The sequence below is a fragment of the Micromesistius poutassou genome, assembly GCF_964030765.1.
Source record: "Micromesistius poutassou genome assembly, chromosome: 9".
Classification (NCBI taxonomy): Eukaryota; Metazoa; Chordata; class Actinopteri; order Gadiformes; family Gadidae; genus Micromesistius; species Micromesistius poutassou.
In genome coordinates this window covers 6,902,725-6,928,981 of record NC_140279.1, presented here as the reverse complement: position 1 = coordinate 6,928,981, position 26,257 = coordinate 6,902,725, and the positions used below count along the sequence as shown (strand labels likewise).

The 26,257-nt window shown below is 43.8% G+C and overlaps 1 protein-coding gene across 1 annotated transcript; it reads left to right on the top strand.

Annotated features, from left to right (window-relative positions):
• aspm (assembly factor for spindle microtubules) lies at nt 1-25,621 on the top strand. The gene is made up of 26 exons (XM_084473181.1): nt 1-365; nt 636-779; nt 975-2,346; nt 2,709-2,771; nt 3,084-3,185; nt 3,404-3,550; nt 3,703-3,942; nt 4,345-4,412; nt 4,541-4,682; nt 4,802-4,932; nt 6,021-6,196; nt 6,615-6,760; nt 7,411-7,496; nt 7,599-7,820; nt 8,051-8,255; nt 8,365-8,513; nt 8,615-8,743; nt 8,856-9,050; nt 9,597-14,876; nt 15,044-15,193; nt 15,456-15,647; nt 16,592-16,784; nt 16,882-17,036; nt 18,632-18,808; nt 21,182-21,357; nt 25,373-25,621. Exons 1-26 carry the CDS (start codon nt 99-101, stop codon nt 25,473-25,475), a joined length of 10,410 nt encoding a protein of 3,469 aa, XP_084329307.1. The 5' UTR covers nt 1-98; the 3' UTR covers nt 25,476-25,621.
• Nucleotides 25,622-26,257: the final 636 nt, after the last annotated feature.

Here is a 26,257-nt window from a genome sequence, read left to right as displayed (position 1 = left end):
CTGAAACATCAGTTATTGAGGATAGTTAAAATGAAGTGAATAACGTATGTTCTCCCACTTGTTTTAAAGTTATGTAGAGAATCATATTTGGTTTGAAGATGACCGAGACGTCGCAGCGGGGACTTCTGGACTTCAGTCCAATAAAGAAAGACGACAGTAACAAAGAAAACGACGTACCCGTTTTGAGCTTGATTCAGTTTTCAAGGGCTCCGTTTGTTATCTTTGGAGCCGTGAAGTTGGGCACAACCAAATCATCACTTCTGCGTATTGAGAATCCCATCGACGACACTGTGGCGGAAGTTACAATTGAGAAAATTTCATCAACTAAAGGATTTTCTGCTAGCCACAATAGATTCATTATTCAGGTACGTTTCAAGATAAACAATATAGTTGACAAAATATTCTCTGTAAACTGTGTTTTTTGTATTGCACGCAAAGGCCACTGTACATTTTACCTCATCCCCGTTAACTGAATGAATATAATCATGAATTTGAAACCATGCTGCTCGTTCTGTCTGGCCTAGGCATGTTACAATCTTGCTGCTATTTATGGCGTGGTGTGTTAGCTATGAGCTATGTTTGAATTCATGGATGCATGATAAGTATATTATACCGAATTTGTGTTTTGCTTGCAGCCGGACAGCTCCTTTACTCTCACAATCACTTGGACCCCAGCAGAGGAAGGCGGTATTAGAGAGCTGATCGTCTTCAGTGCAAATGGAGTACTTAAACACCAAGCTGTTCTCTTGGGCAGAGCCGAAGCAACAAAGAAAAAAAAGGTATGTTGTTTCGGTGCTATACGTTTAATAATAATAATAATAATCTTACTAATAATGATATTTAATGCAAAGTCATTGATTACAATGTAGCTAGTTTCATGCCCACCTAGTCACACAAAGCTAATTAATTGGACATTTAAAAATTGCTTGGGGGGGGGTCCCTTTTTTATATTTGTTTTCTCACTGTATTTCCAGAAAAGCTTATGGGACTCTATCAAAAGTAAGAGGGCAGCCAATCCAACATCGACACCGAGATGCAAAAACAATGAAGCCACCTTGAAGATCACTGCCAATAAAACCTTCCAAGTGCCTCGGAAGGCACAATACCAGCGTGAAAAGCCCCGTAGCCCCCTCACGTTGTTCAATGAGGGGGTAGCCCTTAAAAAGAGGTCCCTCTCTGAAACCAGATCTGTTGAAGATGGTCAAGAGCTCCAGCGACCTCCTAAGGCCACTCGGAGGCCCAAGGGTTTGGCTGGATCTGACCAGGCTCAAGTCAGACATGCCCAGGAGAACACTCCTGTCTTGCTGCTTGTTCCAGCTGCTGAACTTGCAGATCTAAGCAATGGTTCAGCTGTCCTGCTAGACTTATTGGGAACATCTGACCACCCGGGTTCAACCAGGGTGCTAAACAGGACCCTCTCGCCAGTTGGTACACCAGAGGTGTTCAGAAGGCTCATGCCACATATTCAGTCCCTCGACAGCCCAGTGATTGAGGCCTTTCCTGCCAGCGAGAATATCAGGGAGCCATCTGTTGACCCTGAAGCGCAGCCATTGGCTCCAGCTCTGACGGTGAGTGACGCCCTGGCCCTCATCGATTCTGATCTCCACACTGGGATCACCCACTCCAGCTGTGACACTTTCTCTGACTCCCTGGAATCTGCGAATTGGAGTCTCGGCCCTGTGTCTGTGAAACCGTCGCTCAATGTGATCCCAGATAGCCCCGATCCGTCAGAATGCAATGGGCAGAGGTGTACTTTCTTTGTCAGCAAAAACGAAGCCACAAGCTCGCGGCACGGACCCCCTACCCCGGTCATCTTTCCCTTCACCTCCCCGCCGGAACTGTCCTCCTCCCCCATTCATCCTAGGGTCAGTCTCAACGCCTTGTCTCCGCCCTCTTCTCCCTGCGCATTGCCTTCGTTTTTCCGCCACCTCTCCTCTCCTGTCTCGGTCCCCCTGATGTTAAACGAATCATCTTCTCCAGCTGGTTTCCTGCTTTTGCCCGTTTGCCCCAAAACGAGTGAAGCATTACCGCCGGGTTTGTCCAACCCAGCCGGATCATCACCAGAAGCAGCAGCAGCAGCATCACCATCGTTGCCGCCACCACCCCCTTTGTCTAAAGAGGTCTTGATGTTTCCCGTGCACACAAAGACCCAGCTGGACCTGGCAAAGAATAAGAAGAGGAAGAGCGATGAGTACTTGAGGAGCGAAGAGAGGGTCGAGGATGTGGGGAGACCGGATCTTGTCAAGAGGAGCAGAGTCGTCGCTACCACAACGAGGGAAAGTATGAGGCCAGTGCGTGAGAAGCAGCGTGCTGTGGAGAAGCCCCAACGCCAGCACAGCTCGGCAGGTGAGGCGTTTGTGGCCTAGCTTGAAATGTGTGACAAAACCTGTTGTTGCCCCTCTTCTTAAAGACATGCTTCTAAATACCTAGGTTATATTAAATGTACCTAAGCTGACCAACAAAGATAATTTCACATTTCGGGTAAACCTGATATCTACTACACACCCCTTTCTTTTTTTGTCATTTCAACCTGAAATTCGAGATGATATTAAGGCTAGTCAAATAAGACATGGCTTGATATAAGCTGAAGCTTCTGCCCCTACCCTTTGGTTACTACCAATAAAATGCATTCATTCATTCAAGACACCACAGGTTCTTCATTACTTTCTAGATACAAGCTGATACATTTTTTTGTGTTCTTGTTTTAGGTTCAGTCCGCTCTTCCTCAGCATCATCCATGAAGAGCAGAAGAGCAGTGCCTCCAGCAACTAGTAAGTCAGCCTTGCGAGGTATATAATGTCTGCCGCTTGTACCCTTTCTATATTGTGTTCATTAGTGAAGTTCACTAATTAATTGATTGATTGGTTGTTTAATTATTATATGCATGTATTTAAATATTTTGTCACCACAGCAAGGTGCTGTCATTAGCTAAGTGGAAAGCTCTATATGTGTAGATAGATCGATAACATGGATATCCTCTCTAGCTCAATATAAGGTCAGTGACCCCAGACTCAAGGCTGTGACTTTTTCATTTTTCATGTACTTTTTTTTCCTGAATGCATTTTCTCACTCCGTCTCGTTAGGTGCACTGTCGCTGAAGGCATTTCGCGCCGGACCGATAAGGACTGCAAAGGTTGTTGCCGTGGCTCAGGCAAAGTTGACCTTCATTAAACCAACTCAAACAGGTATTTACAATAATCCTAAGGACTCCTGCCTTAAATGTATATCCCATAGATATACCATATACCCAATCTTCACAAGGTTTTCAAAATCAAATTTTAAACATTTTATTAATGAGATGATCCCCAAATAAATCATCATGAGGACAATGCCTTATATTGATTAGCCATATTTACATTTATTTTTGTGTAATTGTCTATGTCTGTTTTTATTTTTTCTGCAGCCATTCCAAGACACCCCATGCCGTTTGCAGCCAAGAACATGTTCTATGACGAGAGGTGGATCGAAAAGCAGGAAAGTGGCTTCACTTGCTGGATCAACTACATCCTTACCCCGGATGACTTTAAAGTCAATCTGGAAGTCAACAAAGGTAAACACATTTACTGTAAATGAACATCCCCACAGCTATTTTCTACTACTTTGTGTGAAGTACCAGTGCAATTGTTGAAGACTGTTCTGCTGATGTCGTTCCAAATGATGTGTATATGCGGTTAATAAAGTACACGTCTGTCTATATTCCAGTGAACGCTATATCCATTGCCATGGGGAGTGACGACAAGTACAGTGTCCCCAAAGCGCCCACCAAAGAAGAGCTGTCCTTCAGCACATATACCGCCCGCCGCAGGTTAAACCGCCTGCGGCGCAACGCCTGCCAGCTATTCACCTCTGAGGTCATGGTCAAGGCCATCCAGAGGCTCGAGTTGGAGGTGGAAGCCAAGAGACTGCTGGTCCGCAAAGACCGCCATCTTTGGAAGGATATAGGTAGGAGATATGGCAGGTAGAGCCGGGCCCTGCTGCTTAAATGCTGCTTAAACGGGGGTCTTTGAAAATGCATGAACCTTTTGATGTTTGAAATGTCTATATTTCTATTTCATCATGGCTGATATTTCCCAAGCTTTCGTAGCTAAATCCTTGAGAAACAGGTTAATTAGTTTGTGTTGTGTGTAGATATTTTACCGTTGAACAAACTTGATGATTTTGTGTCAATACACTTCTGTCCATACACTATTTGGGACGGTTTAATTAAGTAGCAATCACAAATTACAGGGTTTTTTTGTAACACCAAATGGCAGAAGAAAAATAACTACATGAAGAGAAGAATGTGTGCTGTTTATGCATCCAATGAATAGGAAGGACTCATGCCTTGTTTGTCTCCATTTCTAGGTGAACGGCAAAAAGTCCTTAACTGGCTGCTTTCATATAATCCCCTCTGGTTACGCATTGGACTGGAGGTTTGTTTCCTTGAGATGTTTTATTTAATTATTACATACTTTTAACTAAATGAGTGTTGACAGTGGGGTTCAAATCCTTTTCACTGCATGTCAAACACCATTTTAATATATATATATTTTTAATACAGACAATCTTCGGAGAGCTGATCCCACTGGAGAGCAACAGCGACGTCTTGGGTCTGGCAATGTTCATCCTCACGCGGTTGCTGTGGAATCCTGACATTGCCACCGAATTCAGACACGCTAAAGTGCCTCACTTGTACAAAGACGGTGAGTTGCAAATGCTTTAGCCGGCTGTGCTGTCTAGATGGCAGGGCAGTACTCTTGTGATGATGGACCCTCCGAAGCGGATGTTGATCACAATTTCACCCCTGTGCTTCCTGGATCAGGCCATGAGGAGGTGCTGTCACGCTTCACTCTGAAGAAGCTCCTCCTGCTTGTGTGTTTCCTGGACAAGGCCAAAGAGTCCCGTCTGATCGAGCACGACCCATGCTTGTTCTGCATGGACGCGGAGTTCAAGGTAAAACCGGCATGTCAATGAGCATGCATGGCATTCAAACCTCTATAAAGATTTTCCTAACTACTTCTTTTGGCGCCTCTGGACCCCATTGGTTAAAACCGCTGTACTCAAGGCGAGGAAGGGAGTGACTTGTAGTACTTGAAATTAACCTTCAACTAAACAATGACCTTCATCTTTTTTGTCAAAACAAATAAAACAAAACAAGAGACCCAACCGCAACCATTTCATCACTTAAACCTGAGACAAAGTTTAACAATGGTGAAAGCCATTCAACCATTGTTAAAGAGCCAAGCCCAAAACCCCAAACTGTCTTTTAGTTTTAAACGTTGTAATATGTCTTGTATGACCATCAACACAGTAATCTATGCTATTTTATCATTGTTAGTGAAATAAGACCCCAATTTGAAAAAGTGGTAAAATCCTGTTTTTGCGATGCTCCCCAAAATTCCACTCTGCCACGAACGCAGGGGGCGTTCTTTTCGTGACGTCTGAGTGCCTTTTCCGATGCACTCAGAAGTCAAGACCAAGGGGCACCGGCGGCACGGTGTGGAGCTCTGTCTGGGCAGTGGTTGACTGCGGCGTCCGCCTTTTTAGTATCCACGGTTGTGGATGGTGACACTTCTTCTGAGCAGCGGCTTATTTAACACTGCCATCTGAGTGAGGGTTAGTTAGGTAACGCTACTGTGTGTGGCGCATTTTATTTACAACATCGCTCATTATAACGCTCCTACACAACGACGGTAGTAAAGCAGTATAACAAAGTTGGCATGGGTCGTAACCATGGGGATAATACCTCTTTCCTAAAACTCGCAACACAAAACGCAATTTTTATAGTCTCGTAGTGTTCGAATTCCAGCTGAAACAGTGAGTTCACTGGCTCTTTAATTTATCATAATCATACTTATACTTAATCATAAACATATGGGTGTGTTAGATGCATCAATGCTTTAATTAAAAAAAAAGAATCATAATATATCCTATAATGGGTGGCTAATCTGTTGACAATCCTAAACCATCATAATTGCAAGCAGGTCAATGGTTAATGTGTCATGTAATGCGTGTGTAACAAATTCTTTCCGTCCTTACAGACTAGTAAGGACCTGCTGTTGGGCTTCTCCAGGGACTTCTTGAGTGGTGAGGGCAACCTCCCTCGACACATGGGTTACATGGGCCTCCCTGTTTCCCACGTGCAGACGCCCCTGGATGAGTTTAACTTCGCCGTCAAGAATCTGGCAGTGGACCTGAAATGCGGGATTCGTCTAGTGTGAGTATACTCTGCCCTCTTCTTCTTTTTAGAAGTATGACAGGGTTCTCGTTCTACTTTTTAGATGCTAAGGTTTATTTTCCATAGGAAAGTGTTTTTTTCTATAAATGTGATTTCTCAAAAGAGAAAAGCATACATACAAGTAAATCATTAGATTGGCAATGGCACCAATTCATCACCAATTCAGTTCTAGCTCTTTAACTCTATGGTAACGTCTTGCCTTTCACTGATCAAGTAGTTCGGAATTTTGTTCCAGCAGGGGGGTGAGTATAATGGAAGAAATTAAATCATATTCCTGAATCACCACTACTGGTAATACTGGTGCATTTTCCATCAAGAAGTTCGCCTGGAATGTGCATATCTGTCTGCAATAATGAGCTGGATAATTAACAAACTTAACAAATGCTTCGACATCCAGGCGTGTGATGGAGCTCTTCCTCCAGGACTGGAGTCTGTCCCGCAGGCTGCGGTTGCCTGCTATCAGCCGCCTGCAGAAGGTCCACAACGTGGACATTGCTTTCCAGGTGCTCAAAGCCAAGGGCGTCGACCTCAGAGATGAGCAAGGTAAGCACCACTTTTGTCTCATCACATGCAGTAAAGCCAAATTCTATTGCTTTCGCCAACTAAGAATTTTGTTAGTCGTCTAAAACGAATCTATCCCGACTATTGGTCCACTATATTAGTTGTGAAATGTCAGGTTGGTTTTAAATCTTAAACATTTGCGATTTGCATATCGCGTTCTATTACATCGCTGGTTACTATTAGGGATGCAAGAAATACCTAATCTAAAATACCTAAACACTCTAATCTGATACATGAAAATTTTAATACATGAAACATAAATGAAAATTTTTAACTCCCTCGAAGTGTTTGCATGAGTAGAATCACGCAAAATCTGCGTAAAACCAGGCACCTCGATATTCATCAATTCGCACCACAGATTTTTCCGGCAGAAAAATTATTCGCGTTGCGCTTTCATTTCTGATAGGCTGTACTACTAGTCTACTAAATTCAACCTTATTATTTTGGTTTAATAAGAAGCTAACTTTTCATCTCCTTTGAATGTGTGCCATTTGTGACTCAAATTTTAATTTTCATGAATCATGTGGTTCCCTTTGAATTTTATTCCTTTGAAAGGACAAATAAGCACTTGAAGCTGGATGTTCCATAAGACATCCTGCGCTAAATATGTGTGACGTGACATATTTTCCCAGGTTCAAACATTGACTCCAGAGACATTGTGGACGGACACCGAGAAAAGACTCTAAGCCTTCTGTGGAAAATTATCTTTGCTTTCCAGGTGAGTGTTTGATTAGTATCATGTCCAACACTTCCTCCCATCCCCAGGAAACCAGACCACTAAGTACTCCTACACCCCCATCTCTCTGGCTTTCCTCTTAAGGTGGAAGTGATTTTGGATGAGGCCCAGTTACGTGAGGAGATAGGCTTTCTGAAGAGAACCCTGAGGACCAAGCAAAGGCTTGCCTCTCTGAAGGCCGACAGGGGCCTTCAGCAAAGCAGTGCTGGAAGGGGGCTGGCCCCAGTGCATTTTGAAACCAGCAACACCAAGATCAGCCTGCTGATGGAGTGGATCAACGCTGTCTGTGACTACTACAATCTGAGGGTGAGTAAATCAAAAAGGGTGGCGGTGGTAGTTCCTATGGAGGGTTCTGGTCTGAAATCACACATGCTACCAGGGCTGATGGGTTGGTTGCATTAGTTAAAATGTGTATTACTTTGCCATTATAATTCATTATTTTTGTCCATTACCCAATGTTTCTGGCTTGGTATGCGAGTCTGAATACTTAATTAATATTCATGTTGATGAATAATATTGATTTTCAATCTCAACAGGTGGAAAACTTCACTGTGTCTTTCTCAGATGGCCGGGTGCTCTGTTACCTGATCCACCACTATCACCCTGAAAGCCTGCCAGAGCAGGCCATTAGCCACAGCACCACACAGACCGTGGACTGTTCCCCTCTGGGCCGTGTTGAGCTGGACTGCTCCAACAGCGACTCGGACAGCTCCTTCAACTTCCACCCATCCGTTCACAAAGGTGTGGTTTTGTTTATTCCAGTATTGAATTTAAGAAATTATAACGAGTAGCTTGAATTACAAGGTGATTGATCGAAACGTATAATTTCCTATATTGTTTTGCAATACAGGCCTGGAATCTCCCTCATTTGAATTCAAAGATCTCCTTGAAAAGGAGAAGAACAACTTCAGACTGGTCAACAGTGCGGTGGCGTTCCTTGGGGGAGTTCCGGCCATGATCAACCCCACCGACATGTCTAACACCATTCCAAACGAGAAGGTTTGATGCAGCTTCTAAAAATCGTGTATTGGGCTGTGAAGAGATTGGGTTGGTGGGCAACCTTTCTCATTCCATCCCATGCCGGTACAACTTTTTTGCAGGTCGTGACATCATACCTTTCATTCCTCTGCTCCCGACTCCTGGACTTGCGAAACGAGACGAGAGCTGCTCGTGTCATCCAGGGGGCTTGGAGGAAGTACAGGTTGATGAAGGACCTAGTGCTCTATCAGGTTGGTTCAGTGTATACCTTTCCAAACAAAGTAGAAAACTTAAAATGTAATGTTTTTGTTGAACCAGAAATGTATTGAAGCTAACTCTCATTCCCACATATTTCATACACAGCAAAGAAATGTGGCAGCAGCCAAAATCCAGGTGCTTGTAAAGAGCTTTCTTCAGAGACGCAGGGCAGAGCGGGAAAGGTCTGCAGCAATTCTCATCCAAGCCAGGTGGAGGGGTTACGCAGCTCGGAATGCGCTGAGGCTAAAGAGAGAGGCTCAACTTTGGGCTCTGCGACATAATGCAGCAGCAATCATCCAGGTACACTGATGATGGATTTATGTTGTTAAATGGCACTTCCTGACCATTTTGACCGTAAGTGAAGTAGAGCCTGCTGAAGCTCCCACATTGAGAGCACTGGTGTGCGACCTGCGTCTATGGTGACCAGGGGCACAAATTTAGACGGGAGCAATTATAAGCTTATGTTGGTTATAATCATTAATACATAGTGCTGTGAGTAAATATAATGCACATTAAACATACAAATTTGTTAAGTTCTGGAAAATCTGCGCTTGGACTTCACTTCCTTACTTTTGAGAAGCAAAACGGTCTTGGTTCAAATATAAAAGAAACCAGCCCACAGGCTGCCTACCCAACAGAATCTCTGGGAAGGTCTCATTACAACCTGTTCATATAGTGCCAATTAAAAGTGATTTATGCATGTACAATTATATACAGCCCTTGAAGGCCTCAAACAATACAATTGTATATAATAGGTAAAATGCATATGCCTGACACTGAGAAATGGGCTTTTGTTATTTCCCCCGCAAATAACAACTTTTTGAAATCCTCCTTTTCTCCATGCAGGCTCGGTGGAAAATGTACTCTGCGAAGAGATCCTACCAGTGCCTTCGATATCATGTTGTTATTGTCCAGGCACAATGGCGTATGAGGAGGGTGGCAATTGCCTACTGCAAGATTCACTCGGCTACGACAGTCATACAGACATACACGCGTGCTTGGGCCATGGCGCGAAGAGAGCGAGGAAAGTACATATCACTGAGAACCGCGACAATTGAAATCCAGAGAGGTTTCAGGAGATGGAGAGCACTGAGATTGGCTCGGGAAAGTAGAGCAGCTATAGTAATCCAAGCAGCATTTCGGAAATGGCACTTGGAAAAAGTGACCCAAAGATCGGCTGCCGCCCTGAAGATACAGTCTTGGTACAGGATGCGCAGGTGTGTCCTTCAATTCTTGACCCTAAGGAGAAGTGCAGTTGTAATTCAGGCTCTCTTCAGAGGTCGTGCCCAGAGGAGCCACTTACAGACATTGATGCTCCAGCAGCACTCAACCCTTGTCATCCAAAGTGCATTCAGAGGGCACGCAGTCAGAAAACACCTGGCCAAGAAAAGACTAGCTGCAGTTATTGTACAGCGTTGGTTCCGTGCCTGTGTGAAAAGAAACTTGGAAAGGCAGAGCTTTTTAACACTGAGGCATGCTGCCATTATCATACAGGCAGTGCATCGTGGGAACACAGCACGTGCCTTTTTGAGAAAAAGGTGCTGTGCAGCAACTGTAATCCAGGCAGCTTTCAGGAGGTTTGCTGCTAAGAGGCGCTACCTGGCTCTGAAAACAGCCACAACAGTCATCCAGCAATGGTATAAGGCAATGATTTTGGCCCACAAGACGAGGGAGAAGTATAAGGCCCTCAAGTGCTCAGCAGTCGTCATTCAAAGAGTATGGAGAGGGAGGGCAGATAGGAAGAGGCTGGAGAGGCTGCATGAATGTGCAACACTCATTCAGGCCAGCTACCGGAGACACAGAGCACAAGCACTGTATAGGTCAACTAAATTGGCAGCTGTAGTCTTACAATATCATTTCAGAGCTAACATGGCGAGAAAGACACAGAGGGCAGAATACCTTCAGCTGAAAGCGGCTGCCATTACCCTCCAAGCCAACTTTCGAGGTATGAAAGTAAGGATGCAGCTGGACAGAAAGCACCGTGCGGCCACGCTCATGCAGTCTGTTGGAAGAATGCTTATTTTCCGAAAGCGATATTTGCTCCTTCAAAGTGCAACAATTATTGTCCAAAGTCGGTATAGGGCTCTAATGGAGGGCAGAGTTCTACAGCTTGAGTACCAGCAGCAGCGGCGGGCCACTATAAACATTCAGGCCGCCTACAGGGGGTATCAAGTTAGAAGAGGGCTGAGAAAGCAGCACACCGCTGCCACGACCATTCAAGCTCATTTCAGAATGTACAGAGTACGTATGGCGTATCTCGCCACCAGGTGTGCCGCCATAATTCTACAGGAGCGCTACAGGGCACAAAGACTTGGGATTCAGCAGGCACGGAGATACATGGCTATGAGATCTGCTGCTGTGATTTTCCAGGCTGGATACCGTGCTCATATGGTCCGGCAAAAGCTTTCAAAAATGCACCACGCCGCCACAGTCATTCAGAGATGGTTTCAGGCGTCTCGGGACAGAAGGCACTTCCTGGCCATCAAGGCTACAGCTTTGCTCCTCCAGAGGACATACCGAGCAGTAGTACAGACAAGAGAAATTCGTTCAGACTACTTGTTGAGGCGCAGAGCTGCCATTTCCTTACAGGCGGCCTACAGAGGCATGAAGGATAGACAACATCTGCAAGCTCTGCATAAAGAAGCTGTCAAAATCCAATCCTATTTCCGCATGTTCCTGCAGAGAACATACTACAAGAATCTTCACTGGGCAACCACCATAGTGCAGTGTCGCTACAAGACTAACAAGAAGATGAGAGCGAAGATATTGACTCTTAATGCACAGAAAAATGCTGCGGTTGTCCTGCAAGCGGCCTTCCATGGAATGAAAACCCGGCAGGTTGTAAGAAGAATGCACCAGGCTGCCAGTGCTATTCAGCAAGCTTACAGAGCCCACTGTGAACGCAAACAATATCTTGCCTTAAAATCATCCGCTATAAGACTTCAGCAACTGTTTAGGGCCAAGTTGGCTGCAAGACGTCAGCTGCAGCAGTATCTTCAAATACGCAGGGCTGTGATCTTGCTCCAGGCAGCTTACAGAGGCCAACAAGTCAGGAATGAAATATCCCGACAACATCAAGCTGCAACAGTGATCCAGGCCTCATTTAGGAAGCACAGGGAGCAAGTCAAATTCAAGGCTATGCGGCTCTCTACCATCATCATCCAGAGATACTACAGGTCATTGATTCTTCAGAGAGCTGACAGAGGACACTTCCTCAAGGTCAAACAGTCTGCCATCGTCCTCCAAGCTGCTTTTCAAGGGATGGTATCAAGGAGACAAACTAACCAAATGCACAAGGCTGCCATTACTATCCAGCAAGCATACAGAGCCCATTGTGAACGTAGAGTGTATCTTGCCCTGAAATCCTCAGCCATAAAGCTGCAGCACCGGTTCAGGGGCAATTTGGTTGCAAAACATCAATTACAGAAGTATCAGCAAATACGAAGGGCTGCTATCTTGCTCCAGGCAGCTTACAGAGGCCAACAAGCCAGAAAAACGATTTCCCACCAACATCGAGCTGCAACAGTGATCCAGGCCTCATTTAGGAAGCACAGGGAGCAAGTCAAATTCAAGGCTTTGCGGCTCTCTTCCATCATCATCCAGAGATACTACAGGTCATTGATTCTTCAGAGAGCTGACAGAGGACACTTCCTCAAGGTCAAACAGTCTGCCATCGTCCTCCAAGCTGCCTTCAGAGGTCATTGTGTAAGGACGAACATTTCCAAAATGCAAAGAGCTGCGACTGTCATTCAGGCAAACTACAGAAGGTACAAACAGCAATCATGCTTCAGAAGACTGCGCTGGGCAGCCTTAGTTTTACAGCAGAGATTTAGGGCTCAAAGACTGCAGAGTGTGGAGATGAAGCACTATCAACGTATAAGAATTGCGACTATCACCCTGCAAGCTGTCTTCCGTGGAATAATAACACGGCAGGCTGTGAGACGAATGCATCAGGCTGCCAGCGCTATTCAGCAAGCTTACAGAGCCCATTGTAAACGCAAAAGCTATCTTAGCCTGAAATCATCAGCTCTCACTGTTCAGCGACGGTTTAGGGCCAATTTGGTTGCAAAACATCAATTACAGAAGTATCGGCAAATACGAAGGGCTGCTATCTTGCTCCAGGCAGCTTACAGAGGCCAACAAGCCAGAAAGGACATTTCCCGCCAACATCATGCTGCAACAGTGATCCAGGCCTCATTTAGGAAGCACAGGGAGCAAGTCAAATTCAAGGCTATGCGGCTCTCTACCATCATCATCCAGAGATACTACAGGTCATTGATTCTTCAGAGAGCTGACAGAGGACACTTCCTCAAGGTCAAACAGTCTGCCATCGTCCTCCAAGCTGCTTTTCAAGGGATGGTATCAAGGAGACAAACTAACCAAATGCACAAGGCTGCCATTACTATCCAGCAAGCATACAGAGCCCATTGTGAACGTAGAGTGTATCTTGCCCTGAAATCCTCAGCCATAAAGCTGCAGCACCGGTTCAGGGGCAATTTGGTTGCAAAACATCAATTACAGAAGTATCAGCAAATACGAAGGGCTGCTATCTTGCTCCAGGCAGCTTACAGAGGCCAACAAGCCAGAAAAACGATTTCCCACCAACATCGAGCTGCAACAGTGATCCAGGCCTCATTTAGGAAGCACAGGGAGCAAGTCAAATTCAAGGCTTTGCGGCTCTCTTCCATCATCATCCAGAGATACTACAGGTCATTGATTCTTCAGAGAGCTGACAGAGGACACTTCCTCAAGGTCAAACAGTCTGCCATCGTCCTCCAAGCTGCCTTCAGAGGTCATTGTGTAAGGACGAACATTTCCAAAATGCAAAGAGCTGCGACTGTCATTCAGGCAAACTACAGAAGGTACAAACAGCAATCATGCTTCAGAAGACTGCGCTGGGCAGCCTTAGTTTTACAGCAGAGATTTAGGGCTCAAAGACTGCAGAGTGTGGAGATGAAGCACTATCAACGTATAAGAATTGCGACTATCACCCTGCAAGCTGTCTTCCGTGGAATAATAACACGGCAGGCTGTGAGACGAATGCATCAGGCTGCCAGCGCTATTCAGCAAGCTTACAGAGCCCATTGTAAACGCAAAAGCTATCTTAGCCTGAAATCATCAGCTCTCACTGTTCAGCGACGGTTTAGGGCCAATTTGGTTGCAAAACATCAATTACAGAAGTATCGGCAAATACGAAGGGCTGCTATCTTGCTCCAGGCAGCTTACAGAGGCCAACAAGCCAGAAAGGACATTTCCCGCCAACATCATGCTGCAACAGTGATCCAGGCCTCATTTAGGAAGCACAGGGAGCAAGTCAAATTCAAGGCTATGCGGCTCTCTACCATCATCATCCAGAGATACTACAGGTCATTGATTCTTCAGAGAGCTGACAGAGGACACTTCCTCAAGGTCAAACAGTCTGCCATCGTCCTCCAAGCTGCTTTTCAAGGGATGGTATCAAGGAGACAAACTAACCAAATGCACAAGGCTGCCATTACTATCCAGCAAGCATACAGAGCCCATTGTGAACGTAGAGTGTATCTTGCCCTGAAATCCTCAGCCATAAAGCTGCAGCACCGGTTCAGGGGCAATTTGGTTGCAAAACATCAATTACAGAAGTATCAGCAAATACGAAGGGCTGCTATCTTGCTCCAGGCAGCTTACAGAGGCCAACAAGCCAGAAAAACGATTTCCCACCAACATCGAGCTGCAACAGTGATCCAGGCCTCATTTAGGAAGCACAGGGAGCAAGTCAAATTCAAGGCTTTGCGGCTCTCTTCCATCATCATCCAGAGATACTACAGGTCCTGTGTTCTTCAGAGAGCTGACAGAGGACACTTCCTCAAAGTCAAACAGTCTGCCATCGTCCTCCAAGCTGCTTTTAGAGGTCATTTAATCCGAAGATCCATCAATGAGCAGAATAATGCTGCCACCCTGATCCAGTCCCGCTGGCGGAGCTTGGTCCAAAGACGTGCTTTCCAGCGTCTGAGGGACGCAGCCATGACTCTGCAGCGGATCTTGCGGGCAGTGTGGCTAGCCAAAGCAACAAAGCAGCACTACATGCACAATAGAAGAGCTGCCGTGATACTTCAGGCGCACTTCCGAGGCTGGATCACAAGGCGGCAGGTACCGTTGGCTGGCATAATTTTGATAAATGTTAAAACTGAAATGAGTGCATTAGCAGAAGTACATTCAATATCCTGTTCAGTCCAGTCATTTAAAGTTTTTTTTATGCAAAAGATGTCTGGTCCTAATGGAAGTGTCTGTTTTGTTGAAACTTGTTTCTGCTACAGTTACTGGAGGCTGCTAAGGTAGAGAAAAGGCAGCGTTTTATTGCAGCAGCATTCCATCACATCAGTGCCATGAAGATCCAGAGAGCCTTACGAGCCCACTGGGCTCTGCAGTCCGCCAAGAAAGAGATCCATTCGGTTATCGCCATCCAGGTACAGAAAGATGAGGGCTTTGTCCCATTTTAGTTACCGCCAGTTGTAACAACAAACTTTATCACAAGACGCGCTAAAAGTAAATTGAACTGCATGAAGGTTATCTCAGAGAAAATCTTTTTGGATTGTTCTTTCTTTTTAATTGGGTTCTATTAACCAACATTACAGCAGAATCAAAGTGCATCAAAGTTTTTGTTCCGTCGTTCCCAACATTTTCAAATGTTTCATCTAACCCAAAACTCCCTTCCTCTGGAATGCCTAGCGGTGGGTAAGGGCGTGGCAGCAGAGGAGACGTTATTTGGAAGAGAGGAGGAATGTGGTCACTGTTCAGAAGATGGCCCGGTGCTGGCTAGCCCGCCGCCATCGTGCTGCCTCTGTCATCCAGCACGAGGTCAGGAGGTTCCTTCTGCTCAGACGACAGCAGAGGGTTCTGCAGGGTGTCATCAAGGCTCAGGTACCACGGTTGTTGTTGAATAAGCATGGATAATTTACTGCCAGCCTGCTTTACTTCAGATTTGTACAAGCCCAGTTGAAATTCTGTGATTGTTTGGTCTTTCAAGACAATGATTCCCAACATTGGCATACGTACATGGGCTGCCAAATTGATTCACAAAAATATTTGATCTCTGATAAAATACATCATTGGTATAATATTTATAGGGGCTATGGTAACCACGTAACTTCAGTATGGCTTCTTTTGATAATGGCGTTACAGTTGGGTTCCGTCATTTAGCTCAGCCGCCAGCCTTCACGTTTGAGATGAGGCGTGGGTTTGAATAGAAAAAGGTTGGGAACCTACACTATTCAAGGCTTACATCCAAAGCGTATTACAGTGAATTATATATTGATGGATTTATTAGGAGATTGTAGGGTGATCTTGATCCACCAACTTTAGGGTGTGAGTCTGAACACCTTGGCCACTACATTATCCTGCCACCTTTTATTAATATTTCTGCACATTGGCATCACCAGTACATTTTCACTACTTTCACCAAGGGGAGTAGAACAAGGCTCTACACTGGTTTGAATGGTTACCTTGCAGTGAAGCAAATATGACAATCAATTATAAAGGGCTCCATGTCTGAATGCAATTTCTAAATTCATTTAAAATACCATTCTAACAGAAGAATATTCCATTAGGAAGTTATTTTGCATGGTCCATGGCTACAAAGATGTGAGACAACGTGACTATTTAAGGCATTAAACAAATGCATATTGAAAGCAGTATAGATTGTTCGTACAAGGTAGGGTCCACTGAATTTCCATGCAAGGGTCAGCACCTGGGCACTAAAATGTTCAAGGTTTAAACATTTCACATTTCTCCAGGTGTGTGGTTTGGGCCATTAAGTATACTATACAATATAAGCATACTATAAAATACTTTTACACCCTCTTTAGGCATTGTGGAGAGGACATCGCTCCCGCAAGCTGAGCGATGTTCCTAAGGTGGTTGCCGCCAGGCAGCGCCTGCGCAAGGTCTCTGACGGTGTCCGAGAGGAGGACAAGCTGGGCAACAAGACGGCGTCTGCCCTGGAATACCTCCTTCGGTATAGGCACTTCTCCTATATCTTGGAGGCCTTAAAAAACCTAGGTAGGGCACTTACCAGCTCTCACATCATTGTGACACGTCCAACAACAACAACAACAACAACTAACAAGTGTGTTTTTGTGTGTGTCTCACTCTACAGAGACGGCAACTCGCCTGTCCCCAGAGTGCTGTGAGCGTCTGGTCGAGAGCGGCGCAACACAGGTCATCTTTTCCCTCATCCGCAGCTGCAATCGCAGCGTCCCGTGCATGGATGTCATCACCTTCTCCATCCAGATCCTCCTCAACCTCTCCAAGGTACAACATAGGAGGATCATAACCAAACCAATGTCTTTGTAGGCCGTCACTAGTCTCACAAATCAAGCTCAAATCAAGCTCACTAGCTCAAATCTGGGTAAACGGGGTGTTTCGCTTTATTTAGGTTCATCTTTTTTTATACCAATCATGTTGCTTGAGGCAGGGATCTGTAAGCACACAAACACAAACTCGGCCAGCAGTAGTTAACTGTAAAGAGTTGTCTGTAAAGATTTTAATTAAACACAAACCAGACTGTAGAAATACACTTAATGATCAGACCAGTTTGGATGCTGGCGTGATAATCTGCTCTACAGGTTGTTCCTGCTGGTATAATGCTTGTTGAGGACGCTTGCTGATTTATCTATCACTTTTTTTGTCATCGGATTCGAAGAAACCTCATGTTCCGAGGCTTAGATGCGTTTTTTAGATCCCCTAGGATCTAAAAACTCTCTGCTCGCCATTCTCTACCTTCATGTTCTCCACTGCCCAGTGATTAATCAGCACCGCAAGCACTGATGCAGTCAATAGCCATCATTGTTTCTGGCTGTGTGTATAATAAAGTCCCGCTCATATAAAGTATCACTGTTTATAATATAATTAGGGATGCACTGATCTGATGCAGGTATCTGACTGATACCGGCCTATATGTGCTATCGTTGGCTGGAGTCAATTCATAGCTTTGATAGTAATCCTCTTCTTTTTTTTTGTAAAAACAAAATTGCTATTCAGGCGAAAGAGATATAATACAATAGTATTTATATTTTGTAGAGATAATTGGCACAACCACATATTATACACTTAATCTCTCAGTATTCATAAGTCGCACTGTCTAACTGGTGTATACGGCTGCACACACATATGTTGGCAATTGCATAATTTTTATGAATAATCCAGAAACGAAAATTTGGATTGACAATTTTATTATTTACTATATACACAATATACAGTTTGACATCGGCCGAAGCAATTTGTATATCTAAAGTTTTTCGCAGCCATCACTTCGGTGTTAGCAGAGCCGAGAAAAGCCAAGATGTCCCTTTTTGACTGTGCATACTCTCAGGGCAATATCATTTCATGGTTTTTTATTTATATTAAATCAGTGATGGTTGTGTGTAAAATGTAATTTTTCATTATGTTTGTGTTTATGTTATTATGTATATTGGTGGATATGTTTTGTGTCAATCATAAAAGTTGGCAAGTAAATACTGTATTAATCACGTTTAAGGGTCAATTTATAATAAGGGAAAATAAGAATTCAACATTAGTAAATCTCATCACTAGGATTCCACGATCGTTATTGGATCGGAAAAAAGTTCTATCATGCCATCTCTATATTAAATAGCTGAGACTCCAAAATGCGTCCCAAAAAAATCAGGGGTCTTTTATTTATTTTTGCCATTCCGTATTTCAATCCGTTCTTAAATGCACGTTTGCCAACTAAAATAGTGTGCGTCATCCCCTACAGTACATTTATTTGACCTTTATATTATGCCACATGATATATTTTTGTAAAATCTGTCCTCCTTAATTTCCTACTAACATATTGTTCCTCCCTGTTCCTCCATCCCCCCCCCCTCCCTGTGGTACATCATCAGTACCACAAGACTGTAGCAGCGGTTTACTTGGTGGAGAACTCCGTGGAGACGCTGTTGGACTTGTTGCAACGGTACCGCGAGAAGGCAGGGGACAAGGTGGCGGAGAAAGGGGGCAGCATCTTCACCAAGGCCTGCTTCCTCCTGGCCCTCTTACTTCAGGACCGCCATCGGGCTCTGGTCAGTGAGAGAGAGATTTAATTGAAGCAACTCATCCTACAATACTGTCCAGTATCTCTTGCCACTGTTGGTCTATGAAAGCATATACGTAGGGGGTATGCTTTGATTAGTAGTTACTTGCCTACCTTACCAAGGGCCAGTTGGGCATATTACTGTGAACAAGGACATGCTGTGCACCTGTTGCGGCGACAAGCAGCAATAGTTTTGTTTGCTTTTTTGTCTTTAACATTTTGTTAAAGACAACATTCACACCACATCCGTGGTGTGAATGTTGTTTTTGCTTCTAACAGTTTTAACGACATGAAGTCATCCTGGATGTCTCAAGCGTCTTACTTGCAACGAATATTTCAGATGGTGGTTTCTAGTCATTCTACAGCCAACAGGGCAGATGGAACATCTACCATTGTTAAACTGGCGCACCATTTTCAAAGCCTTTCCTTTGATGCCCTGCATTTTATACTAACCAATTTCAACAATTGTAGTCTTAAGAAGCCCCTTTGTTAGTTCTACCAGTATGTTAGATGTCAAACAAAAGTGGACTTCTGGTTTGGCACAATAAAAAAGGCCTATACATCTTATGCAATGGCACCACTTGGCTCTTCTGACCTCAACTGGGTCATTCTAGTCCCAGTCTATCAATCGGCCTCAAGAGAAGGAAAGTGAATGCAAAGAGAGGGTGCAAAGAGGTTGCTAAGTGCAGGCTTAGAGGGTGCCATTCATGAAATGAATGGCGTTTTTCACAATGCCAACTGCGTTGTGTTCAAAGATTCTTGTACTGCCATTAACTGAACTGGTCATCAAAGGAAAGGATTTGGAAATAGTGTGTCAGTTTAACAATGGTAGATGCTGAATCTGCCCTGTTGACTGTAGAATGACTAGAAACAACCATCAGAAATACAAGCAAGACGGGCGAGTCATCCATGATGACTTGATGTTGTTTAAACAGTTAGAAGCAAAAAAAACATTGACACCATCATGCTACATTAACTTCTATGAGCTGATGATATTTCCCAGGGAGACTATTATATTGTAACCAAATAATAAGACCTGGGTCAGTATATCCCATGTTTTATTGTGAAGAAGGAAAGAAAGCTGGTCAAAATGCGATTTTAACATAAGGTAGTGGATGAACTTAAGAAGATTTAAGATTCTCACTATATATTTGGTGCCTAACCCTAGTAAGTCTGACACCGTCCTGGCAGAGGAGTTTATTTGAGGTTTGATTCCCAGGATTTTAGTGATGAACTGGCTGAATATAGAGTTGCTTCAGGGGGCAAAATCAATGAACGGACAAATGTGAGAAAGTCATGGGCCAGTCTGCATTAGTGACTGACCTGACTTCTGCCTGAAAACGGCTTGGTTCTTGTGTGGAACTTTATTCTCTATCAAAGAATAAAGTTCCCATGTTATCGAAAGAATCCATGGTTGTTCCATTCACCAAAGCTGGTGAAAGATAATCTGCCCTGTGGCGATTACCTCATTAGTTATAAACAGTTTTGAATGAAACATCAAGAAGAGTTTACTGGCCAGCGTAATTGGCCTACTCCAATTTATGTATCAATCAAGGAAGGGGGTAGAGGATGCCACAGCAACATTGCTGGATTTTGTTGTTGGGCACCTGGAGGTCAAGAAAAAGCATGTATGCTTATGCTTAGTTAATTTCTCAACACCTTTCGCAGGCATTCTGAATTATCTGTCATTGACTTTGGCATTAAAGGATAGCTAGTCAACTTCCTGACTATTTGGTCACAGATAACCTTGGTTAATGACACTTTGTCTGAGGCACTGTTCTATAGAAACACAGGAGGGGTGCGTTGTGAAACCTTTTGATATTTGTGCTTGACACCAGTCAAATTTCAACTGGTGTGTTCACTCATATATGCAACTCAATGTCTCCAAGACAAAAGATGCTTATCGACTTCCACGAAACCCTCCTGTCATGGCACCGTAATTTATCAATGGTATAGCTGTGGAGACAGTAAGCCAATATAACACACAACACTTACTCTGCTAAAGGGCCAATCAGATAATTTTGCAATGATTGGTTGGTTTGGAAACCTTTGCATGGTTAGCAAAAATAGGCTAGGAAGGCTGTCTCCTGCCATTATGGAGGAGGCACATTTTCCATAGGGGGGCCAAATCAAACCGATATCTGAGATGATTGGTTTCGTTTGCTGTTGGGTTTTCATACAAACTGTAGGCTTAGTTGCAATTGCACGCAGAATTTTGTATTCAGGTCGATCACCTCCAAGTGATTATTAAGTTTTAGTTTGTGTTCTGAATGAATGAAGTGATGAGGTGATTGTGTCAAGGTTTTTGAAACGTTCCGTCATAAATCATTATGTTTGCGTGATGTTAAATTATTTTTTTCAGGAGGTCAGCAAGCTCCCCAAGGCCCTGGACAGGATACGTAGCGTCTACCGCCTCACGGCCCGGAAGTATCAAATGGATACGGAGAGAACCATCGTCAAGCATAAGATGAACTCCGCCTGCAGCAGCAGCAGCTTCTTGGTCCAAGCCACGCCTCGGAAATCCCGGCCAGTGCGAAGGTACACAAACCCACACACAGCTTCTGTTTAAGACCCTCTAACCTTAAAGGAGTAATGTCTTATATGAACTTCAACAAAGCACTTTTTTAACATGCTATAAAGTCTTAACTTATCTTCAACAAAGATATCTATGCCATTTTTTTACTAAATATGAATGAAGTGAATGTGTGGCTCAGAATCCTGGTGGACTGTTCATATTGGGCTCTGAGACTACTTACTTTCTGTGATCTCACTTCAGATTTGAGTGGATAGGTTTGTTCAAAATTAACGTTGGCACTTTTTATTATCCTCGTCTATGTGTAACTCCTCTGTATCTCTCCCTTTCTCCATCTCACTCCTCTGTATCTCTTCCTTTCTCCATGTCACTAGTCTGTATCTCTCCCTTTCTCCGTGTCACTTGTCTGTATCTCCCTCGTCTGTATCTCACTTTCTCCGTCTCACTCGTCTGTATCTCTCCCTCGTCTGTATCTCTTCATTTCTCTGTCTCACTCATCTGTATCTCCCTTTCTCCATGTCAATCGTCTGTATCTCTCCCTTTGTTTTCTCTACTCTCTTTCTAACGTCTTTTCATGCGTCACTTGTCTCTAACTCGCTTATCTGTCTTCACTGAGTTGCAATGTTTACCGCCTGGAATGCACAGACTTGATTTTCTGCGTATTATCACGTGGGATGGCTTGACTTGCATGCAATTGGTCTGTGCGTTTCCTCACCCACTAAACCACGACCGTAAAGACTACAGAAGCTGCACCTGTCAAAATAGAAGCACCCCGTCAGGTTTTATATCAGATCCGGGTCCGTATGGGAAGGCTTCTGGGTCAGGACCCGGACCACGGCCCCGCTGCTAGTGACCTCTGTGCTACAATATAGAGAAAAAGAGATTTAAAAAAATTGTAATGGCCAACATTTTGTTGAGCGGTAGAGGCGGTCACTATGTAGTGAGGGGGTAGTCATAGAGCGTAGTGGATGGGCTGGGGTGTATGGTTTACTAGCACCTGTATGTAGTACGGGCTGGAGTAGTTTGCAGTATGATAGGCAAGTAGAATTGACTTCAATCAGTTTTGGAAAGCCACCGGTTGCCAGTACAGGGCGCAGAGGCGGAGTGTAGTCTCGGAGAACATAGGTAGTTTGACGAAGCCATGGTGCTTTATTCTGGATGAGCTGCAGAGGACGAATGGCACATTCAGGCTGACCAGCCAGAAGGGAGTTGCATTAATCTAGACGCGAGATGACGAAGAGCCTGGACCAAAACCTTGGTGATGAACATATACTTCTGATGTTGTGTATCATGAATCTTCAGGAGTGGATGGTCGCAGAGATGTTGGCATCGATGGACAGCTGGCCTTCCAGTTAACACTGAGGTTCTTGCCACTTGAGACACAGGCACCACTAAGTTGTTGATGTTGGTGGAGAGGTCATGGATGGGAGATGCCTTCCCTGGAAGGAAGAGCAGCGCTGTCCAGGCTCATTTATACTCACACATTTACGTCACACTTTAGAACGCGAAAGAAAATGTCTGTGAGGACCCATATTTTGACAGGGTGCACAGCGATATGGTGCATTACTGCCACCTACTGGAATGGAGAAAAGTGCATGCGTGGAAGCCAGACTGACACAGACCTTCAATTGTATGAATGGAACAGTGTGTGCATCCGTGTGACCAGTACATGTCCGCAGCTGCCTGCAGACAAGGAAAGTTTGTCTGCGCCTTTAAGCTCCAGGTGGCTTGTCGACATCCAGTGGGAGATTTCGACCAGACCTGCAGAGTTTCATGCTGCTTCTTCGGTTTCAGACTATGAAAAAGACGGAATGAGTTGTGTGTCATCTGCATAGCTGTTATAGGAAAGGCCTCGGGAGTAAATATCAGAACCAAGTGACTTGGTGTACAGAGAGAAGAGGATGGGACCCAGGAAAGAACCCTGAAGGACCCTAATAGTGAGTCTACAAGGATCAGAAACAGATACTTTCCAGGTTACCCTGGTAGTGTGATCCTTGAAGTAGGAAGTGTGCAGGGTGTGTGCAGTGCCTGAGATGCCCAGTTCTTCGAGGGTGGAGAAGAGGATCTGGTAGATCACTGTGTGGAAGGCTGCTGAAAGGGAAAGCAGACTGACAGTGGAGGAGGCTGTTCTAGTAGTGTCTGTGACGTCAATGAGGGAAGTCTCAGTTGGCCTTTAATCCAGACTGGTGAGGGTCCAGAAGGTTGTTCTGGTGGAGGTGTGTAGAGAGTTGTGAAAAGCTTGAGCATTTTGGAACTACATGGTTGATGAGATACAGTAATTCTTTACATAAAATGGGTTGAATGTGGGTTTCTTTAAAAGAGGGGTCACTTTTGCTGCTTGAAGAGTGTTCAGAAACAAGTTGTCAAAGAGGTGTTCAAGAGATGGCTGAATAAAGGAAGGAGATTGAGAGGAATAGACTGAAGAAGGTGAGAGGAGATAGGGTCGAGAAGGCAGGTTGTTGTGCATAGTGTATTAAACCGTCATTGGATGTGATTGGTGAAAAGGAATTTGGAGTAGGACATATGTCTAGGGCTGCAACTAACGATTATTTTAATAATCAATTAATCGGTTGAATATTTTTTCGATTAATCGGATTAAAAAAACATTTTTAATTTCTGCATCTTTATTCAAAAACTGAACATTACTTCAAATTCACGGTGCAGACTGAAGTGTAAAAACAACAGGTTATTAACTAGCTAACGCTTACGTTGGTTTAATAAACTTTTCATGCTTGTAAAGCTGGATAACAAATAAATTAGCACCAAACGAGAAACAGGAGATACTAGGTAGATTTACAGTCCTCCGTAAAGTGCTGTACGTAGCCACGGAGACCCTGTCGGAGACCCTCTCCGTAGCTCTACATGCACATCCAATGTTTTTTAACTATCCGTCGACGCAACGGAGACGGCAAGGGCTGTGATTGGTCCTCTAACAAAATCATTTCCGGAATCACATTTCCCCGTTTGACTTTGCACCTTATTCACTTGTACATTGTTTACTTTCCACATTAAGGACCAATAAAACACCAAATAAGATTTGCTTTGAAAGCTTTGGAAGTTTATTTAACACTATTTAAACACTATTTACTAGTTAGTAGTCAGCATATAAGATCGATCGGGCGGCGAATTGCATTGCGTATCCAACATCCCGACAGAGAACTGCAAATGCTCGAGGGGTCTCCGTAGTTACAGAGTCGGATTACGGATACGGAGTAGTATACTTTGGGCTTGATATTGCATGTCCTTACTTGAAAACTGAATAAATGTGAGATCTTGTATTGACTTAACCCTGCTGCCGAGCCCCCTTCCTCGTCACGGATGACATCACCGTGGTGCTTCCGTGCCACGCCTTTTCGCTTTTGCAAAGATTGCAATTAACACACTTTTTAGCTTTATGCATTGTAAATTGCTCCCACACTTTGGAAGATTTCGGTCTAACCGTTTTCTCCACCATGTTTCATGTCCAAAATACAAGCTGTGGTCGCTCACACGCGCGCGGAAGGCTCACTGTGGGCGCGCATGAAGCATGGACCTGTCGGCGTCGGCGTCGGCTTCTGTAAACAGTTCCGTGCCTACGAGTGACTATAGTATTAATAATTTGTTGCCAATGCTTTTAGTAATAAATTTTTATCGATTCGTTTTTGCAGCCCTACATGTCATATATATATATTTTTAAAGTAGATAACAATCGCCTGGTAATATGGAGGAGGAAGGTGTGGGGGGATAAGTCAAAATGTAAAGTCACTAGTAGGACTCGAATGCGCCAATACCTGATATCCACTGTCAGAAAATGTTGTGGTAGGAAAAGTTATTGAAAGAGCATTTATTATAATTTATTCCACGTTTGGAGGTATTTCTTGGAACAGAAAACGTCAAAGGAATGTGATGTTTTGTCATTTAATTCATATAATTAATATATATTTAGTTCTTATATTAGTCTCAAGGGGCTAAATACATCTGACCCTGCAAGGTAGTTAAATCTCATGAATTTTCACCACTGACCTATTCATTTTATTACAGATTTGCACCAGATTGGGTTCTTCAAAAGGATAAGCTCAGAGACATTGTGGACCCACTTGGCGCCATTAAAATGGTAGCAGATACTTTTTCAATTGTGCTATAAAAAGAATGTTGAAATTGTATTTTTTTTTTTGTTTGTTTCCTGTGTGCATTTTCCATCGTAACAAAAACATTTAAATGTTTTCCATCATCTATATATTTTCTGTTCTATTATGTTTCCCATTGTGTACATAATAAAGTGGACATGGCTTTTTCTAGCAGTTTGTTTTCTCCTTTTGTATTTCCTTCACTTTCACAAATGCACTAATGTGCTCATCACGATCCTACACAGGTGTTCATGGTAGTCACAGCCTGTGATCGGATCTATTAAACCCTCATACATTAAAGAAAAGTTCAGGAAAACAAATGCAAAAGAATATTATTTTACTTATTTATGTGCAGTTCAGATACAAGGACAAAGAACATCAAAAGCATTTGCATCAAAACCCTGCTAGTGCATACTATTCTTGTTTATTAGTTATTTAGTTTATTAGTATAAGTGGGAGACATCATCACTGTTGCCAGTGGTGGCCTATATTTCATCACCTAAAACGGTCTCAGATTGGCCGGGTTACTTCATCAAGTATGAAACAGTGCTTGATAGGCCAGCTTACATTGTAAATTCAGGAAATCTATGTGGGTGGTTTGGTGGGAATTTTGGCCATCAATCGTTCCTGTATAAACTGAGTAAGAATAAAGATTAATCCAAACTTATAACAATTAGGCTAATTTTATTAAGTCAAAAGTACAATAACCAGGGATGCAAACATCGTGCTTTTTGGCGGCTGCCGCTTTTTTCACGGCTGTTTGGGTGACTTGTGTGAATCGTGTAGATCCGATTTTTTT

Bases quoted from the DNA above. Each gene is read 5' to 3' on its own strand.
- aspm (XM_084473181.1), top strand. From the start codon at position 99: ATGACCGAGACGTCGCAGCGGGGACTTCTGGACTTCAGTCCAATAAAG. The intron at 780-974 runs GTATGTTGTTTC...CTGTATTTCCAG, and splicing joins AAGCAACAAAGAAAAAAAAG to AAAAGCTTATGGGACTCTAT. The intron at 21,358-25,372 runs GTACACAAACCC...ATTTTATTACAG, and splicing joins AAATCCCGGCCAGTGCGAAG to ATTTGCACCAGATTGGGTTC.